Raw genomic sequence first — 19283 nt, 5'->3', positions numbered from 1 at the left:
TATAGCACTGAGAAATACCTAGGGGAAGGTCAATACAGCACCGAGACCATGTTGCGTCGGACTTGCAGGCAAGGCTGACATATTACTGGTGAGTGTGAAGCAGAAGTAACATTGTCATCCAATCCATATAGGACAGATGATAAACTAGATTCACAGAGATTGTTCTCTGCAAACATTGTCATCAAAATAACCTACTTTAGGCGTATTACTTAAAGAGAACTAGCAGCAAGAAGATTAGGTACCAGGTAAGGTCCATGTGTCACACCGCCCCATATTGGTCTGCAGGAGAAGGTGTATTCTCAGAGTTGGACTCTAGATGTAGGAGTGAGACAGTCACCTGACAGTATTGCCGGCTTAACTGTTGATGCCACGATTGGTGGTGGCTAATTACAGTAGACCTCTAAAAGGTACGTAGGCTGCAGAGAGTGAGGTATAATACATGTTGCATGGGCATTGAAACCCCAGGTATCCCAGTCGTTAGACAAGGATGACACAACTTTTTTAGCAGTTCTGGTTACAGGCAATACACTGTGTGTGTGTAATGCCAGTAGACCTCTAACAAGGTAAGTAGGCTGCACTGAGAGTTATAAGACATACTGCATGGGCATTGAAACCCCAGGTTTCCCAGTCATATTCCTATGACGACACAAGTTTTTACCAATTATGGTTACAGCCAATGCACAACGTGTGTCCCTGGTGGGTGTGTGTGTGTGTGTGTGTGTGTGTGTGTGTGTGTGTGTGTGTGTGTGTGTGTGTCCCTGGTGTGTGTGTGTGTGTGTGTGTGTGTGTCCCTGGTGTATGTGTGTGTGTGTGTCCCTGGTGTGTGTGTGTGTGTGTGTGTGTCCCTGGTGTGTGTGTGTGTTGTCCTGTGTGTGTGTGTGTGTGTGTGTTGTCCTGTGTGTGTGTGTGTGTGTGTGTGTCCCTGGTGTGTGTGTGTCCCTGTGTGTGTGTGTGTGTGTGTGTGTGTGTGTGTGTGTGTGTGTGTGTGTGTGTGTGTCCCTGTGTGTGTGTGTGTGTGTGTCCCTGGTGTGTGTGTGTGTGTGTCCCTGGTGTGTGTGTGTGTGTGTGTGTGTGTCCCTGGTGTGTGTGTGTGTGTCCCTGGTGTGTGTGTGTGTGTCCCTGGTGTGTGTGTGTGTGTCCCTGGTGTGTGTGTGTGTGTCCCTGGTGTGTGTGTGTGTCCCTGGTGTGTGTGTGTGTGTGTCCCTGGTGTGTGTGTGTGTGTGTGTGTGTGTGTGTGTGTGTGTGAGTGTGTGTCTCTCACTGGTGTGTGTGTGTGTGTGTGTGTGTGTGTGTGTGTGTGTGTGTGTGTGTGTGTGTGTGTGTGTCCCTGGTGTGTGTGTGTCCCTGGTGTGTGTGTCCCTGGTGTGTCACTGGGGTGTGTCAAAAATATAAAATGCAATTACTTAAGCTCTGCTTCCAATCAGATGCGTCTCAATTGTAATTGTCTGACCATGAACTGTGAGTCCCGATTTGGGAACATTACTAAACCATTGTACAAAACACCTTGTCTTGTGTCGGACCATGAGAACTGTGACTCCCTATTTGGGAACATTACTAAAACACTGTGCTAAATCCATTGTCTTGTATTTTCTAATGTTCTGTAACTTGTGCAATCCATGTAATGTAATATAACTGAGAAATCTATGTTATTTCTTCTGTTGGAGATTTTCTCCCTGGCCCTCTGCTGACAAAGGACATGAATCCAGTGCGACTATCCCAGTAAACAAGTGTAACACTTTGTCTGGACTAAAACACTGTGCTAAATGCATTGTCTTGTATTTTGTAATGTTCTGTAACTTGTGCTATCCATATAATGTAATATAACTGAGAAATCTATGTTATTTCTTCTGTTGGAGATTTTCTCCCTTGGCCCTCTGCTGACAAAGGACATGAATCCAGTGCGACTATCCCAGTAAACAAGTGTAACAATTAAATGTCTTTGGCCTCATGCAATTTTGGTAGCTGTCATATCTATGGAGTCATTTACTGTCAAGTTGATTCAAAACTGCTTATGTATTACGGATGCATTGTGATATTTCAGTGTGTGTCCCTGGTGTGTGGGTGTGTGTGTGTGTGTGTGTGTGTGTGTGTGTGTGTCCGTTTGTGTGTGTGTGTGTGTGTGTGTGTCCAGGTGTGTGTGTGTGTGTGTGTGTCCTGGAGTGTGTGTGTGTGTGTGTGTCCCTGGTGTGTGTGTGTGTGTGTGTGTCCCTGGTGTGTGTGTGTCCGTGTCCCTGGTGTGTGTGTGTGTGTGTGTGTGTGTGTGTGTGTGTGTGTGTGTGTGTGTGTGTGTGTGTGTGTGTCCCTGGTGTGTGTGTGTCCCTGGTGTGTGTGTGTGTGTGTGTGTGTCCCTGGTGTGTGTGTGTGTGTGTGTGTGTGTGTGTGTGTGTGTCCTGGTGTGTGTGTCCCTGGTGTGTGTGTGTGTCCCTGGTGTGTGTGTGTGTGTCCCTGGTGTGTGTGTGTCTGTGTGTGTCCCTGGTGTGTGTGGGTGGGTGTGTCCCTGGTGTGGGTGTGTGTGTGTGTGTGTGTGTGTGTGTGTCCCGGGTGTCCCTGGTGTGTGTCACTGGGGTGTGTCAAATATATAAAATGCAATTACTTAAACTCTGCTTCCAATCAGATGCATCTCAGTTGTAATTGTCTGACCATGAACTGTGAGTCCCAATTTGGGAACATTATTAAACCATTGTGCAAAACACCTTGTCTTGTGTCGGACCATGAGAACCGTGACTCCCTATTTGGGAACATTACTAAAACACTGTGCTAAATGCATCGTCTTGTATTTTCTAATGTTCTTTAACTTGTGCAATCCATGTAATGTAATATAACTGAGTAATCTGTTATTTCTTCTGTTGGAGATTTTCTCTCTGGCCCTCTGCTGACAATGGACATGAATCCAGTGCGACTATCCCAGTAAACAAGTGTAACATAATTAAAAGTTTTTGGCCTCATGCAGTTTTGCCATCCTTTGTCTGGATGCTTGGTAGCTGACATATCTATGGAGTCATTTACTGTCAAGTTGATTCAAAACTGCTTATGTATTACAGATGCATTGTGATACTTCAGTTACCATTGTTGATTTGTACATTACTATAGTACCATGCAAAGTGTTATTTGTAATTGCAAAAAATGTGAACAGTCAAATGCCTCATTGTATTATTCCTGTGTTATGAAGTTGGTGGACATTGTTAAAAGCACCGACATGGAAATGCTTGTTTTGGGCATGGCTTAGAGTAGGAATTTCATGTTTGCCCCTTCCTTACACTGGGGTCTTAGCAAGTGACGGTCACAACTGAAGGACATTAGCTTTGACATAAGTGGAACAATGGGTTGCAGTTAATATGGACAATAAGTGCTGAAAGAGCAGACTAGCAGTTAGTGAAACATATGTCACTAAGTCCCTATACGCACTACTTTTTCAGGACTTGTGAACAGTTGTATTGGTATAGACCTGGTGGTTGTGTTGTACTGAGGTCATTAGTTGGAGAAACTACGCCAAACTGTTGGTGAGAAGTAATATCACATTAGCTGTGGTGGACCATGTGTGTATTGATAAATGGTGTGTGGAGACTGAGTGCTGGCCAGTTCACAATCCTGGTATTGAACAACTGGTCAAACTGCCATGACTGGCAAGACATGTCATACAATATAACAACTCTGTGGGAATGTGTTTAGGACCGTAGTGTAAAACACTGACATCACATACTTTCAAATTGGGATGCATATTGCAGCTCTTAGAATATAGAGCAGGCCATTCATATACAATGGGGTAAGTATACAGGCATTAGGAAAGTCATGTGGTTGATCTTAAAATTTGCATGCATCAATCACTAAAGAATGTAAATGTGTATTGAAAGTGTGACTGCTGTGTGGCAGCATTACAGACTGTTCAAGTGAATGATGCAGCAGCGTTAGTGGCCCTTGTTTGGCAGCTGCAGTTTTACGGACTGGTCTTTGAGGACAGAAGTGAGGTATACATAATGCATAAATGGCAGGAGGAGGCATGTTTGGGGTAGCATGCATAGCTGCAGGAGTATTATGATAGTGGTGAGATGAGTGGATCTGGCTGCAGCTGCAAGTAATGTTGTGGTGTGAGTGGACCTCTGTGAGGCTGGCTACCGTGAAGTGGTACAGAGGCTTGTCACGATAGTGCAATATGCAGTAGTTGCTGCATATGCACATTGTAACCAAAAGCCAGTTTGTGAATACATCATGTAAGTACTGCCTTTTGACTGTTAGGTTAGGTGTATGCATTCATCTTCTCCTGTATTGACAGGTATTGGACAATAACAGGCAAGTTGGGATGTCACGTGGCGCTATGTGATGCAGATAATGCTAGCTCAAGAATGGATGAACATGAGAAATGAGTGGTGGCTGCTGTATTTTACAGGGTGTGAAGAGATTGGATTGCTGTCCCGAAAATACGAAGGTAAGAAACTAAGTCAATAAACAGTTTGATACTGCCTGATATAGGAATTGAACATTGCAATGGATAATTCAGATCTGCCTTATGCAAGATATGCAAGGCAGCAGTTAAGGGACTAGAGTACAAAGTCAGACCATTGAGATGGCACCATTTTGAGCTTTTACCCAGGGACGCCACAGGAAACTAACAGGTAAACAACCAGATGATAAAATTATTTACTGCAACTTGCTAAGAGAGCAAACCTACAGGTAGCCAGTTAAGTGAATGAAACCAAAAAGCCAGAGAATCATGGAAATTATTTTATACAGGGAAAAAATCGTAATTACATCTGATAACAGGTCATGTCACATTTCAATATGTTCATTTTTTTCAGTAGTAGTGTAGTAACACCGATGTTTGGAAGCACAGAAATTTGACATGCATACTTGTACATTCTGCATGGCAAATGATGCTTAGGTGGTGTATCGCTTGCATACTTCTCTTGTATTTGCACCAGATACCGCTAGTGTGCAGTGTGTGAATAAAATGATTAAAACATTACCCTTGTATCAGAGGTGGCAGTGCAACATATTCATAGTGGCTTAACCTGAGAGTAGCTTTAAGCAAGCACCATGTGAAACCTGAACAAGCACCTAGAATTATTCAGTGTAGCTTCCACACCATCTGAAAATGAATTCACATACTCACATGAACAGGAGTAGCTACATATTGATGGCTAAAGGTGTATGGGCATGTCGGGTGGTTACTACACTGCAAAATTGGTATGTAATGGTGGGGATATTTGGAAGGCATTAGCAAACACACAAGTATATTAAAGCCATAGCACCAAATGAACTGGAGTCTGGCAAATATTTAGTAAGGGATTTAGTCCATGCACAAATATTTCAACAGTGATTCTTTGCTGTGGCATCCATTATCTGATTCAAGGTTAATTAACATTGATGTCCTTTATATATATACAAAGACTAATCCAGGGACACTGCAAAAAGGTTTTTTTGCAAACCAACCAGTGGAGTAAAAAAAATATGTAGGCAAACACTGAATACCAACACACTTTGCACATGTAAATCATTTTTAGCAAGGTGGAAGCATGAAGTGATACCTTAAACACTTACACTAATAAAGATCTAAACTGGTTTAATATTTTCAAAGTTTTATTTAGCTCACTGGTGCAAGACCTTACAGGAGTTGCTACATAAACTGGATGCTAATGCAGTCAAGTAAGGCCATGGCTAGAGTGCAGCAAAAAAAAAATGCCCCCTGTAACAAAGGAAATGCTAGAGCAAAGATTGAATTACATGAGTCAAGCACCCTGCTGAGATCTGCCAGTCAGTGAAATTACCAAGTCAAATTACCCTCAGGACTTTGACAGCTAGGGAAGCTAAATGTTACGGGAAGGGGAGAAGTAAAAGGACTGGAACTCACTGTCTCACAAATTAGTGCCACAAACTAAATTGGAAAAAAAGACAGCAGTAAACAGCACTTTGTGTGTGTTCTGTGACATTTGTACTGTTTCTGAAACTGTTCTATTTTACTCAGAACTTTGTACGCATGCAACATCTATGAAATGACAGGAGCTTTAGGCAAACGGAGGCCTGCATGATGTAACATTTGTGAGCCAAACAATGATTTGTGGGATACTGAGTGGCAACCTGATTTATCCAAACCACGTCAACATGCTGGCCTCCAGGTGGTCAGAGTCTGCAATTACATATACAAATATTTAAAATCCTGTAAATAATCCCAGAGTGCTGTTAAAGTGTAGGAAACATCATGCCATGATGTTTTAAACATGTTTGAGTTTGTGGGTGCGGTACTCCTTTAAATACTAATATTTTGCAAACATATTTATTTTATTTATTTATTTTACATTTGTTGACTGGGCTAGTCTAGCTGGATACATATCCATTTTCAGCAGAGGCCCGGGGAGAAAAGCTCCATGCACAAATACATTAAGGCATTAAAAAACTTAGAAAAAAATGACTAGCTTAAATTATACAGTATAATATGTAAAGAAAGTAAATGTTGTGAATACTGTACAGAGACAGAGTAGATTTTGGAGATAAACATGTCTTAATTCAATAGAGGGGTTACAAATACAATCAGGCAGCAGTTAAACATAGTAATTAAGCATCAACATTCATTTGAGAGAAAAAATAAAAACCAATAAAGTAAGAGAAATAAAAATAGAGACTAGGAAGGACAATAATGCAGGTAAGAAGGGGTTAGTAGTGGATAGTCAATGACTCTCAAGGTGGGGTATTTGTTATAAAGCATGAGAGGAGGGGAGGAGAAAAAGTGGAGAGTATTTTTCAATCAGGCTTTGGGCAGGGACAAAGCCATGGTCTTTTTAGGTAATGTTTGAGGTGTTTCTTAAAGAGTTGTGTAGATGAGAGAGAAGTGAGTGTATTTGGAAGCTTATTACAGATTCTACCAACAACAATGGAAAAGAGTGAATCTCCTGCTTTATTAGATATATTGTTGGCAATCTGTAACTTATTAGCTGAGCGTAGTGTTGTAAGATTTTTGAATGGGGAGATCAGATTAGACAGGATAGGGGTGTTGGTGGGGTGGTGCAGAATTTTTTGTGCAATCAGCAGTTGATTGTATTGTAGTTGGTTTTGCAGTTCTAACCAACTGAGTTGTTGAAGGTTGAGACAGTGGTGGGTTCTATAAGGGGAGCCAGTGGCAAATCTAGTAATATTATTATAGCTAGTTTCCAGTTTGGAAAGATTAAGCTTATATAGATTGGTATAAATGGCAGATGCATAGAACAGGGTAGAAGTAAGCTGAGTCTGGGCAATAGATTTCCTAGTTAGTGAGTAAGGAAGGGTTTTATTCTATACAGGGAGCCTAGTTTTTTATTGATTGTTTTTATAGTATTGACATCGAAGTTGAGGTTATGGTCAATAGTTATGCCGAGGAGACTAGCAGTAGAGTCAGGGGAAATAAAAGTACCATTGTCAGAGGTAATGGTAAAGTGGATCTGTGGGGATTTTTGGGTGGAAATAAAAAGTAAGGAGGAGGCAGCGTTGGGTAAACCATTTTTCTACTTTGTTAAATACAGTTTGGGTAAGGGTCTGGAGGGAGGAGGAAGATTTGGCAGTACAGGTAAGTGTAGTCATCAGCATATTGTATACAGGAAGTTTGTGGAAAAGCAGTGTGGAGATCATTAATGAAAATGGAAAAAATAATAGGTCCTAGGATAGAGCCTTGGGGTACTCCAGTGTCCACTGGGAGGGGTGGGGATAGTTTATTGTCCCAGAGTACTGCTAGTTTTCTGTTTTCAAGACCGGATTTAAACCAAAGGATTGCTTGTTGGTCAAGATATTGGGCTTTTAGTGCATTGATAAGTAGGTTATGATTAACCATGTTGAAGGCTTTTGATAGATCGAAAAATAGAGCAGATGAGAGAGAGTTGTTGTTTCGATTCTTGTTAATACAGTCAGTAAAAGTTAGCAGGGCAGATGTAGTGCTATGAAAGGGCCTAAAACCGTGTTGGCAATTAGCAAGCAAGTTATTGTGGAGAAGGTGCTGAAGTAGTTGATGGTGGATACATTTCTCCATGATTTTAGCTAAAGGGGAGAGTAAAGCAATTGGACGGTAGTTGGAGATATCAGCGGATTTACCTCCTTTGTGTAAGGGGATTATATGGGAGATTTTCCATAAGGAAGGTATGTAACCTTCTGAGATAGTTCTGTTTATAAGGATAGAAACAGGGTATGCGATGGCTTTAGCAGCAATTTGAAGGTATTCTGCTGGGAGACAGTCAACAAAAGGGGTGCAGGGTTTAAGTTTTTGAAGGAGTTTGCAGATAAAGGTAGTTGGTACTGGTTGCAAATGAAGGGGGGCAGAGAATCGTTGGTATGTTGTGTAGGAGTGGGGGTAGGGGGTGATAGTGTTTTAGTAAGGGTTTGAATGGCTTCAATGAAGTAGTTGTTAAAAGCATTTGCTATTTGCAGAGGGTTGTTATGGGGGATAGAGCTGGGAGGAGGAGTTCTAGCCTGGCCTGGTTTGAGAAGTTTATTAATGCCAAACCAAAACTTTTGAGGATTTTTAGAGTTTGAATGTTGAAGATGGGAATAGTAGTTCTTTTTATCTAAGATTATATCTTTTTTGACGGCATTTCTTAACTGTTTAAAGTAGAGGTGATCTGCTGGGCTTTTGGAGGTTCTCCATTTTGCCCAAATTGTGTTCCGTAGGAACATTTTTTCTTTGGTTTGTTTTGTAAGCCAATGAGCTATTTTGGTCCTGACTCTGGAGGAGTGAATGGGAGCATGGCTATTTAGAATTTGAAGGAATGTAGAATTAAAGAAGGAGATAGCTTCATCCAGATTGAGTAGTTTTAGTAATGACCAATTTCTAAATGGATTCTTTTCCATACAACCATCCTTAAAAAATAAAAAAACAAACAAATCACTTAATATAACTAATAACTGATAACATAATCACTAACATACCTATATATATATATATATATATATATATATATATATATATATATATAATCTCCACTATCACCACTACAATATATTTAAAGCTAACTACTAACAGTTCTTTGCTTCTGACACAGAGTATTCACATGAACAATGAAAGATGTGTATTGGTAAGGATGTTATTTGTTCACACAGAGAGTTAAATAAGGAATATTAACATACATGCCATTCTTTCTCTCGTTCCATGCCAGTCTTCACCTTCTCAAAATCTGGTCCACCCCAGTTACGAGTGTGACGTCGACTCCCTTCTTTTCTGTCCCCATCTGGAAGTGGTCCAGATCTACGTGGATCATCCAAAAAATTTCTAAATGGATTCTTTTCCATACAACCATCCTTAAAAAATAAAAAAACAAATCACTTAAGCAAAGTGCCTTATTTTGCTATGCCTACTCCCCAGCACTGGCTACTCTACAGTGATATGCTCATACTAAAACTGCAGATTGTATTTGTTTAATAATTATTTTTAATAGTTTTTTCCATAAAATAAGAGGTATGCTTCACATCAGCAAACATTATAGCAAAGTTCCAAAGTAGATGAGTGCCCTTAGGTCACTTACTCTTGTAGGTCAACGTCATTGTGCCTTGAGTTTTTTCTCCGATATCAGAGCCTACAAATCCTATACTTCCAATGCCTTGTGCAAGCATGCTGTGTACCCAAGTTAAGGTACTGTGTTCATAATGTTCCAAGTTCTTTATCTGTGAAAGTACCAGGAGATGCCCTTATCTTACAACAAAAGTGCAAAACAATTCCTTTAACACAATCTCATTTACTGTACAAAAGTACATGTACCACAACAAATAAATGGGTCTACTTCATTTCACTGAAACTCAGTTGCCTGCGCACAATTCACTGAAAGCTCACGTCACTGAAAACTCATTTGACTGAAACTCATTTTGTTGAAAGTTATATATGGCCTTTTCCCACTGTAGTGTGATCCTGGAGTTAGTATATATAAAGTAAGGGGGGGGGGTGTAGTCCCCCCCCCCACACACACACAGACAGTTTAGTTATATATTATCTGCTGGAAAGAGTTATTCATTGGACTTGTAAGTATGCATGTCTATGGTTTAAACCATTTACAATAGGTGGGGGGCTATGCCCCCCACACCCCCTTACTTTATATACTAACTCCAGGATCGCACTACAGTGGGGAAAATGCCATATATAACTTTCAAGGAAATGAGCTGCAGTCAAATGAGTTTTCGTGAAGTGAGCTTTCAGTGAACTGTGCGCAGGCAACTGAGTTTCAGTGAAATGAAGAAGACCTACATAAACACCTGGACAGAGGAAGAAAAAGGTGCATGCCACAGGAATTTCTAAGTAGAGGAATGGGATGTAGCTGTACAACTTCACTACCTGATTTCAAGAAGGCCTTTGCAGCAATTTTGGAAACTGAATACCTATACACAGGAGAAAAGGGTGGACATTGTTAAAGTAAGGATGATAACTACACATGAAAGCCCTGTAGAACAGCTTGCCTTCGAACACACTACTCCTGAGATAGTAGCCTAAGCTTACAGAGAGCACGTAAATATCCAAGTAGTCAGAAAGGTTTACTGCAAACAGGATTGTAGAAATGTCATCAGTATCTGTGTTCACAGGCCTACATGCTTTTTGCAACAACAGATGGCATCCTGTAATTACTACTACTACTTGCTAGGACCTCTACTTGAACTGCTCCATGAAGGAAATAATCTAGTATCTTGTCATCTGTGTGACTGTGTCAATCCAAAATGCTTTTCATACACCACAGGATCTTGTTCATGTGCATCTGGGGGAAGGCACCTTTACTATGGGTGAATATATGAAGGGATATACCTTCAGGATCAACTGGATCACACTTTTTGGGCTTTTGCTCAAGAAAACTTGGGGGCCTTATCCTGTGGCAAGAACAATTTACTCTGTTGTGTGTCAAGCAAAGCTCTCCGAAAGATCTATTCTCCTGGTGCAAGTCTTATTTACAGAGTTGAGGTAAAACCCAGGTTACACAGGCAATTAAGTCAGCACTTTATGGCACTCTTGAATTTTCTCCCAAAACCACCTGCATGACAAAAGCATCAGTTAAAGTTAAATATGAATCCTGTAGGGTCCTAAAGTATGCAAACATTGGTGCAAAGCACTTTATAAACACACTGGGCACCATGGACAGACAAAAAGTGCAAAAAGTGAACGGGAAATGTTGATGTTCAGTTCTGAATCTCAGATACTGCCAGTTTAACCTTGTGGATTGGCATATGAAGGTGTTCATCTTTCAAATTCTGAGTCACTAACAGTCTGTGGCAAAAGCAAAAAAAAGATGCTCATTCCAAACTTGAGCTATGCTTAAAGACATGTTCAGCTTGGCTAAACCTAGAATAGGCCTAGAAGGACCATCTTTCCCCAAGACCAAAACAGCAGCAAAACACTCTCTCTCTGCAGGAGCAAAGAAGAGAGTCACTCAGATTCTGGATTACAGGAGTTGAGTCAAGGCTAGCCATGTTGGCTCTTCCTGAACATGACGGATGAGAAGCATTCCTGTGAAGGGACAGAATGTTTTGCCAAATATGTACTGGGATTTTCTTGCTATTATGAAGCAGAAGTCCTGATGCTGGTATGAAACAAATGGCAGTTATTATGGAGAGCACCACGAGTCATCAGTCACAGATTTCTTATTCAAACATTTACACGATTCCTGGATCCTGCTGAATCAATCAGACTTCTTACATGATGGATGAGAGAAACAGACAAATTATAGTAGAGCTAATTCAAAGGCACACTCAAAAGGCCTAGAACACCACATGCACTGCTATTGGTTTTGGTTACTCTATCCACAAGAGATCAAGGTATCGCTACTAAGACCAACTTGGAACCAAACCAACAAATACTGAGAAAAAAAGCACCTGGAGAACAGCAATCAATCCACATTCTATTATGAAAGTAGAAAGTCCACACATATGTAACAGCAAACCAGTCCACACTTTATTGGAAAAGTAGATAATCCACAAAGTTGTTGACCTAGGTTTTGTCCCCACAACAGGACTTCATCAGAACAGTTAAAAACTCACTTACATTCCTTTTTTATGTGTATCCACCCAGTACACCAATTAATTTCCCTCCAAATTATTTAAAGCAACGTGACCATATTCTCTCAAAACTTACTAAAAATGCATTCAACATATTATTTATATAAATAAAATTGATAAAATACTCTGAATATTTTGTTTTTATATAAATATAAAATTCATAACACCATCATTTAACACATGCATGTGAAAACTGTAATGCTAAAGTAATAAATATGACAGCCCAAATAGACATACTAACCTAAACTAATCCGGTGTTAGCTTAGCCACCTACCTTCCCAGTATATTTTTTTTTAACTTCAATATAGGGGCAGTGCTAACACTACTATTAATTCCTGGACAGTTTTGGGCATCCAGCCTAAGTTGCCATTTGAGTTCACATATATCTAGATGGACATCTAATACCTTATCCTGAATATCATTAATTTGTTGAATTACACAAAATTTAAAATAATGCTCTGGATATTCAGCAATAAGTCTGACAAGAGCATTGGTGAACTTAAAATGCCTGATGTCCAAGACATGTTCGTTAATTCTTTCCCTAAAGTGTCTGGAAGTTTTTCCCACACAGGATGCAGGACATGCCTCACATTTGGCTAAATACACCACAGTTTGAGTGTAACAGTTATAATGCCCCATTAAGGAGATAAAATAATTTATTTACTTTGATGTTTTTACCCATCTCCATAATGTGTTTGCATGTGCTGCATCTCCCACATTTAAAGTTACCCATCACTCTCCCAGCATTGGATGGCTGTTGATGGGACCCCTTCTCCAAGATCTCTTTGAAGGATTTGTCCTTCCGAAACACAAACCTGGGGACACCACCCATCTTACTTTCTATGTTCTTGTCCAACAGTAAGATGGCCCAGTTTTTCTTTACCATCCACTTGAACCAATCTGAATCCTGGTTGTAAATAGTGACAAATAAACCTTCACTTTTATTTTTTAATTCTACTTTATCAATATCAACTGCCAATTGATTAGAAACTTCCCAGCAGCCTCTATCAGGATCGCCTTATACATACCATTAGTCCTTTTCCAAATTATTTCTTCCCTAACATCCATACACAGGGTCTCTGGATATCCCCCTCTTTTAAACACAGTGATCATAAATTCCAATTCTGTAAGGAACTCCTGGTCATTACTACGCCAAAAAATGAACAACAGTGACCGGTCAGTCCAACCAAAATCCACAACAACACCCACAGGTGAAAAACAGTCCCAGTCAAGATGCGAAGCACAGGCACAATGTGAAATAAAATTAAATTATTTTATTGAACACACTATTAAAAATACGGCAGTCTGGTTTTTCCTTTAAAAAATAGTACTAAATTTAATTTTCTTAAATATTTTTTAAAATCTATAACATACTCTACCAAATTGCCTCTATTGTTTGGAATATACTTCATTCCCTTAGATAACAATTGAAACATTTCTTTGGTTAAAATGATATCAGTGTAATTATAAATGCTGAACTCTTTCCAACTATACTGTATGTCATTATGTTTAACAATCTCATGTTCAGCATTGCTGCCTATGTTTGTTCCATTGATAGAATCCACCATGTTGTTCTCCCTTGGTATCGCCAGTTCTCTTGTATTTCTTCCCCTTTGTGGTTGTACCACTTGTCTTCCCCTAAAAAACTTTTTGATTTATGCCCATCTCCAAATTTCCTAGTATTATTATAAACTGATTTATTCCTATGTGTCTGTTTCCTATTATAGTTCTTATCTACATGCTCAACATTTTCTTTTTTCACCTCAAACCTATCGGCCTCTCCCTTTTCACACTGCTGCAGATCTCGTTTTAATTTCTTACATTTTTTATCAAACTGTTTGTTGATCTGATTTTCAACCCATGTGAACTGAGCATTAAAACACATTTCATACTCATCAAAAAGTACATCATTGGTTATTACTTGATCTAAATGTTAAATTTCCGTAAGTAAATTACATATTTTCTTATTACATGATATCAAATACTTCATGAACACAAACCCAAATTCACCAAACATTTTTGTACATTCACTTACTCTTTCATCATCCATTTCAACCCCCATAGGCCATTTAAAAAACCTCAGGCCCATGGGTACCAAATTTGCGTCTAAGCACTTCAAATAAGTATTATCGAGTTGAACACTTTTTAAAACTTTCAATTTTTTTCCAAACAGAAAAATTGTATCTTTTAATGTCATATCATTAGTCACTTTCTGTCCCCTTAGAGTCATAATTGACTCGTTTAGTGTTGTTAAAATCAAAGTTATTATCTAAAAAGGTTGAAGTGTGATAACGCTTCACCTTGTGCTGTTCAGAATTAGGTTGAACACTTTTTACAGTACCTTGAAAGGTTTTGCATGCCGTCATGGCATAAGTCTTTTTAGGTACGGTCATTTTCGGTTTAGCGCCAGAAATATTATAAAACTCATCCTCCGATCCTTCTCCATCTCTATTGTTGCCCAATTCTCCATCAAAGTTTTTCTTAGATCCATAAGAGGCCCATTTGTCCATTAACTTTCTTGTATTCTGCGCATTAGGTATAGAAAGTGTCGACCCACACACTTCCGGTCTACGCACAGGTACGTAACTAGTCACGCAAACCCACCGTAGTGGGTCAAATGAGGAGACGGAATTGAGGAAGGTACCTGTGCGTAGACCGGAAGTGTGTGGGTCGACGCTTTCTATACCTAATGCGCAGAATACAAGAAAGTTAACGGACAAACGGGCCTCTTATGGATCTAAGAAAAACTTTGAAGGAGAATTGGGCAACAATAGAGATGGAGAAGGATCGGAGGACGAGTTTTATAATATTTCTGGCGCTAAACCGAAAAGGACCGTACCTAAAAAGACTTATGCCATGACGGCATGCAAAACCTTTCAAGGTACTGTAAAAAGTGTTCAACCTAATTCTGAACAGCACAAGATGAAGCGTCATCACACTTCAACCTTTTTAGATAAGAACTTTGATTTTAACAACACTAAATGAGTCAATTATGACTCTAAGGGGACAGAAAATAAAGTGACTAATGATATGACATTAAAAGATATAATTTTTCTGTTTGGAAAAAAATTGAAAGTTTTAAAAAGTGTTCAACTCGATAATACTTATTTGAAGAAGTGCTTAGACGCAAATTTGGTACCCATGGGCCTGAGGTTTTTTAAATGGCCTATGGGGGTTGAAATGGATGATGAAAGAATAAGTGAATGTACAAAAATGTTTGATGAATTTGGGTTTGTGTTCATGAAGTATTTGCTATCATGTAATAAGAAAATATGTAATTTACTTACGGAAATTGAACATTTAGATCAAGTAATAACCAATGATGTACTTTTTGATGAGTATGAAATGTGTTTTAATGCTCAGTTCACATGGGTTGAAAATCAGATCAACAAACAGTTTGATAAAAAATGTAAGAAATTAAAACGAGATATGCAGCAGTATGAAAAGGGAGAGGCCTATAGGTTTGAGGTGAAAAAAGAAAATGTTGAGCATGTAGGTAAGAACTATAATAGGAAACAGACACATAGGAATAAATCATTTTATAATAATACTAGGAAATTTGGAGATGGGTACAAATCAAAAAGTTTTTTAGGGTAAGACAAGTGGTACAACCACAAAGGGGAAGAAATACAAGAGAATTGGCGATACCAAGGGAGAACAACATGGTACATTCTATCAATGGAACAAACATAGGCAGCAATGCTGAACATGAGATTGTTAAACATAATGACATACAGTATAGTTGGAAAGAGTTCAGCATTTATAATTACACTGATATCATTTTAACCAAAGAAATGTTTCAATTGTTATCTAAGGGAATGAAGTATATTCCAAACAATAGAGGCAATTTGGTAGAGTATGTTATAGATTTTAAAAAATATTTAAGAAAATTAAATTTAGCACTATTTTTTAAAGGAAAAACCAGACTGCCGTATTTTTAATAGTGTGTTCAATAAAAGAATTTAATTTTATTTCACATTGTGCCTGTGCTTCGCATCTTGACTGGGACTGTTTTTCACCTTTGGGTGTTGTCGTGGATCCTGGTCATTTGCTGACCATTCCTAGTGAGACCTGGAAACTCTCTATGGAGTCCAAATTAAAATGCACACTCAAGAATGAAATCTCTCCAGAGGAACCAAAGATGTATGCTGGAATGGAACCCAAAGAGATTGTTTATGTCACACCCTAAGGGAGGGAGAATTTGTATTAAGTATGCTTGCTCTTCATCAACTAACTCAGGCTGTGACACTAGGCATCTAATTCTATGCAAAGTGGATACATACACCTTAGCAAACCAATGATTACTAAGAGCATCACAGTTGGGATGGACAAAAAGTGGGCCCATGTCCATAAGAAAATGCAGTGGATCACTCTTTCCATCCGGAAGGAGGTAGATTGGCCGAGATTATAGGATCATAAGAAGTTACGAGACTAATGGCCCTGGGGCCCTTACAAGCCTAGGCAAGAGAGTTTATCCTCAAAAAGAAACCTCTGTCAGCACATGTTGACCTTGTCAATGAAGGACACAGGTGGAACCCCTGGGACAAATTTGTAGTTTCCCATCCACTCATCAAGGTTGCGCTTGAAGAGGGTCAGCGATGTACTTTGATGTGTACGGAAAATCTATTCCAGAGACTGGGCAGCCTCTGAGAGATAAACCTGTCTCTCTGGTAGGGTTTCTTGATTTTGCATATTAGATTCAGGCCTTTCGAGTGGGTAATGCGGAAGGAGTTAGACTAGTGGATTAGGAGCACCTCTAGTAGGGCAGGGTCCGAGATTGCCTTGTAGGTGCGACACAGATCACCTCTGAGCAATCTGCATGATACAGAGTAGAGTGACAGTGATTTCAGCCTGTCTGCATAGGACAGGTTTTGGAGGCCATGGATTCTGTTTGTGATGTATTTCTCTGGCCTTTCCAGTTGGTGCAGATGTTTGGAGAGGTACATACCAAACAGAGCATTATACTAGATTACTGGTCTAATGAGGGAGGAGTACAGAGAGGTAATAACCTCCTTTTTTCTGAATGTAATCCCTTTACTTATGAGATGAACCAAGTAAAAGGCTTCTCTGACCACTGCCGCTATATGATGGTAGAATGTGAGACTTATCAACCTGAGTATCCAGATCTCTCACCACAGGTTGTGTGCTTATGAGGTTGCCTTTAATGTGGTTATCAGTAGGGGCTGTGTTTTTGCCAAATGGTATGATGATACTTTTTTTGCATTTAGCTTCAGGGCATGACTTTGGCACCAGTCATTAGTTGCTGTGAGACCCTCTTGCAGTATGTTAATATCATTTGGGGAGTCAATGACAGCACCCAATTTACAGTCATCCACAAACTTGGTAATCCACAGGCCTTTTGTCATTGCCTGGACCTCTGAGATGTACATGTCAAACAGTAGGTTCATGGGACAGATCCCTGAAGAACTCCACTAGTGACAGGTCTGCTATCAGAGGTGGATGACTCAATTCTGACCTTGAGAGGCCTGTTGGTGAGCCAGTTGGCCACCCACCTGATAAGATAAGGATTTACACCAAGTTGTGTTAGTTTCTCGATGATGCCCAAGTGGGGGATTGTCAAAGGCCTTGGCCAAGTCGAGGTAAGCTGTATGCACTGATTTTCCCTCATCCAGGGCTTTGGTGACAGTCTCAAAGAAGTCAACCAGGTTCAACCGGCAAGATCTGCTCTTGACGAATCCGAACAGGGTGGGGACAATTGCTAGAAGACTGCCTATGTCCTTGTTTAGGAGATCCATAATACTATGCCCCAAGGCTTTACAGATCAGACTTGTCAAGCTAATGGGGCGATAGTTTCCAAGGTCAGTAGTGGCACCACCTCTGTGCAAGGGGATGACAACAGTAGTTCTCTACTCTGCTGGAATGAAGCCTGTACTTAGGGCTGTGGTTGAATAGGGTGCTCAATGGCAAAGCCAGTTCTTGCTGGAAGTGTTACAGAATACAGCCTGGGATACTATCAGGTACCATGGAAGCTGTGTTCTTTGCCTTGGATAGGGCCTTTAACACTATCTATGGAGATATGAGGTGCAGGACAAGTATTAGGGATGAGAAAAGGGCCTTTGGGGGTGAAATTTGCACTGAACCTACCTGCTAGCAGGTTGGCTAAGTCAACAGGATCAGTGTAAGTGATGCTGTTTAAGTACTAATTTGGAAGTGGGGAAACTTCATTTGGAAGCACAGCAAAAATACATGAAGTCAAGTGCAGATGGCATGTAGAACCTAGAATAAATTCTAAAGTTCTCACCTGCTTTGCTGACAGCCTGTAAAGCTACATGAGATGAGATTCTATCTCTATCTCCAAAAAAGGGTCAACACAGGTAGAGAGACAGCTGATAAAAGTCATGGGATTGGAGGTGAAAAAGACTGTGCCTTACCTAATAAGTTACCTTCAGAGTTCACAAGTCCCTTTTCACTTGTAAACCTTAAGGCGTCATCTTTCCACAAAAATTTATTTTTTATTTTACATTTGTTGACCGGGATAGTCTGGCAGGATGCATGTTCATTTTCAGCGAAGGCCTGGGTAGAAAAGCTCCAAACATACAAAGACCTACATACATACACACTAAGGGGTTACAAAGTAACAATGGAGAAAAGCTCTAAATGTGCAGATAAAAACATACATCCCAAGCAACACATAAATAGCAAGTAGATATTACAAGTAAGTATGGTGTCCCTCAAGAGGGATCAACAATTTTAACAGTATGTAGTAGAATATAAAAAATAATAAACAGATGGCTTACAGCAACACTTTATTACAAAGAAATGTACAGAACAAGATTGCCACTGCAAGCATTTGTGAGCAAGAAGCTAGTACATTGTTATTGAATTTAGGGAGTTGGTATGGGGGTTAACCGGGGTTGGTACATGGACAGAGCCAGCGCATTTTACAATATTGTTTGAGGCCTTTTTTAAAGAGGCTTAGAGAGGGTTCCAGGGTAACAAAGCTAGTGTGCCAGCAAAAACCACTAGAAACCAAACAAAACACTAAAACCAAATGATTCTACACTAAAGAATAAGGTTGCTGCAACCCCAACCCAACAAAACCCAAAATTTATTGCAAGAGGAACTTACTTAACTTTTTTCCCAGTTATGGATACAATGAGAGGACCCACTCAAAATTTCAGACGTCCCTTGTACTTACTCAACAAACTTTTTATACTCAAGGAAGACTTTCAAACATCAGTTCCTACAATGGAGAATCTTTTTTTACAAAATGTCAGAGTCTAAACAATAAGACCTCATTGCCCCCCTCCCCACCAAAAAATAAAAAAAAACTGGCACTGTAG

General features: G+C 39.8%; 1 protein-coding gene across 2 annotated transcripts in view; it reads right to left on the bottom strand.

The window, feature by feature from the left end:
• LOC122799678 (coiled-coil domain-containing protein 9-like) overlaps positions 1-19283 on the bottom strand; it is a 784040-nt gene that overhangs the window by 397393 nt on the left and 367364 nt on the right. For both annotated transcript variants that reach the window (XM_044068898.1, XM_044068899.1), the window contains exon 7: positions 9079-9249. In XM_044068898.1, coding sequence (XP_043924833.1) covers positions 9079-9249 — 171 coding nt within the window. The remainder of the gene's footprint in view (positions 1-9078; positions 9250-19283) is intronic.

Source organism: Protopterus annectens, chromosome 4.part0 (assembly GCF_019279795.1).
Source record: "Protopterus annectens isolate FY-2018-M chromosome 4.part0, PAN1.0, whole genome shotgun sequence".
NCBI classification, from domain to species: domain Eukaryota; kingdom Metazoa; phylum Chordata; order Ceratodontiformes; family Protopteridae; genus Protopterus; species Protopterus annectens.
Note: the sequence above shows the minus strand (reverse complement) of the source record. Positions and strands in the feature narration are given on the sequence as shown.